At 46.1% G+C, this 1,958-nt stretch overlaps 1 protein-coding gene across 1 annotated transcript; it reads left to right on the top strand.

Annotated features, from left to right (window-relative positions):
* Positions 1 to 356: 356 nt before the first annotated feature.
* Positions 357 to 479, top strand: PPTG_24907 (hypothetical protein; the record flags this gene model as incomplete). The annotated part of the gene is made up of 1 exon (XM_008918892.1): positions 357 to 479. One exon carries the CDS (start codon positions 357 to 359, stop codon positions 477 to 479), a length of 123 nt encoding a protein of 40 aa, XP_008917140.1.
* Between the last annotated feature and the right edge of the window lie 1,479 nt (positions 480 to 1,958).

Below are 1,958 nucleotides of genomic sequence, written 5' to 3'. Positions count from 1 at the left end.
AGATATTATTTACTTGTATTTGTAGCGTTTCGATGCGTAAATATCCAGAGCTTCCCGGGCAACGCACGGCATTAGTACCATATTTAGATTTACCATAATTTGCAATTCTGCTGCTCAGACAACTCTCAGATTGAGGGACAACTATCCATCGACCCAATTTGTTCTGCATGCCCACAGCGTCGTCGGTACTACATGTATTAATAGCAAGGCGGCGAAGCTTGCTGTATTGGGGGGAGTTGATCCGTTTAATATTACGGTGAAAATCGGTCTACGGGGCCACATATAAAAGTACTACCGTGGTCCAAATGGACACCAGACAAACGCTTTGAGCAAGTCACGTGGCCTCTCGGCGACCTATGGGGATAAAAATCAAGGAGACAATGAAGCGTTCACTCATCCAGACCGCGCACCGAATCCAGCGTGGATCTTGTCGGAATTTCGAGCGCTGCTGCTCAATGGGTACTTCAACCCGGGACTGATTCGTCTTCAAACATAAATTGCTTTAGTTTCAACCATATTTTTACGCTTTCCGCATATGCAACACCGACCAATCTCTCCTACCTAGAATTATTATTATTATTATTTGCATGAAGTGACTTCAACAATAGCGGACCGTTATTTACGCCACCACCGTCAACAAATTGCATCCTCCTTTCATACAAGAGGAAGCTATAAATAAAATAAAAACTATGATGGTTTCTTAGTTCCTAATAACAATACTCACGAGTATATTATCGAATAATAAAAAAAGATAATTTGAACAGAAACTTTGACCCAGTACTTTATACAACTTTGTGTTGTTTAGAGCGGCAAAACAATACACTTTGCTATCCCTTTTTAAAATTGACAAACCAAAAAGAAAGCGGCTCTATAAGTTATACATGTGCAGCGGGTGAATTATCGCTAGAGACGTGAGGGTTTTGCACCGAGTCTACATCCGTGGAGCGCTGACTGCCGCTGAAGTGTGGACGTTGCTCGAAGAGCACTTCAACAAGAAGACTCTCAAGAACCGGCTCCTCGTCACCAAGAAGCTACACAGTTTCTAATGGTTCCAATACAAACCAAGACGGCTAGTGGTTACACGAACGTGTGACGATCATCGATGATTACTCACGTCACGTCCCATTAAACTTCATGAACGCAAAAATCGCATGTGCTATCGAAGTTCAAGATGTAAAGGCAGCAATGGAGAATGCAACGGAGAAGAAGATCAAGCGACTGCGTTCAGATAACGGCGGCAAAGTACGCGGGTCGACAGTCCAAGGGCTACCTCAACCGCAGCGGCATCAAGCACGAGAAGGCGGTGCCGTATACCTCGGCGGAACGGCCTGGCTGAACAAATTTAACCGGAGCCTCGTGGAGATGGCTCGCAGTATGCTCTTCCGCGAGAGCATTCAAAAGAAAGGCAGACTGAAGCTGTTAACACAGCAGCGTGGATCATCAATCGGATCTCGAATTCGGGCACCGTCTAGACTCCGTACGAGATATTATACAGGACCAAGCCACAACTCAAGAACATGAAGATGTTTGGTGCACTCGGCTACGCGCACATCCTTAGCGAGAAGCGACGTACACGCGATGGGAAAGCATTCAAGTTTGGCTTCAAGGGAAACGAAGATGACGTCGAGGGATACCGCGTTCAGAGCGGTGAGACCTGCAGGGTACAAATAGTGCGCACCGTGTAGTTCGTCGAAAAGAATTGTAGGGTGCAAATAGTGCGCACCGTGTAGTTCGTCGAAACGACAAGTCCATGGAACTCATAAAGTGCTAATGCAGAACAAGCATTGGCAAATCAACGCAGATTATTCCTGTTGAATTTGAAGTTGATGAGGTGATGCCGCTCCAACGTGACGTGAGCGTAACTGTGGTGAAGCGCCAGTTGGCTTTCACGAATAAGAAAACTGATTGATGGGAAATGACCCGATCCAGCCCTGAGACTCATGGTCGACGACGGTGCG

This window comes from Phytophthora parasitica (assembly GCF_000247585.1).
Source record: "Phytophthora parasitica INRA-310 unplaced genomic scaffold supercont2.356, whole genome shotgun sequence".
In the NCBI taxonomy this organism is placed as follows: domain Eukaryota; phylum Oomycota; class Peronosporomycetes; order Peronosporales; family Peronosporaceae; genus Phytophthora; species Phytophthora nicotianae.
The sequence above is the reverse complement of the archived record's forward strand: the minus strand, read 5'-3'. Positions and strand labels throughout refer to the sequence as shown.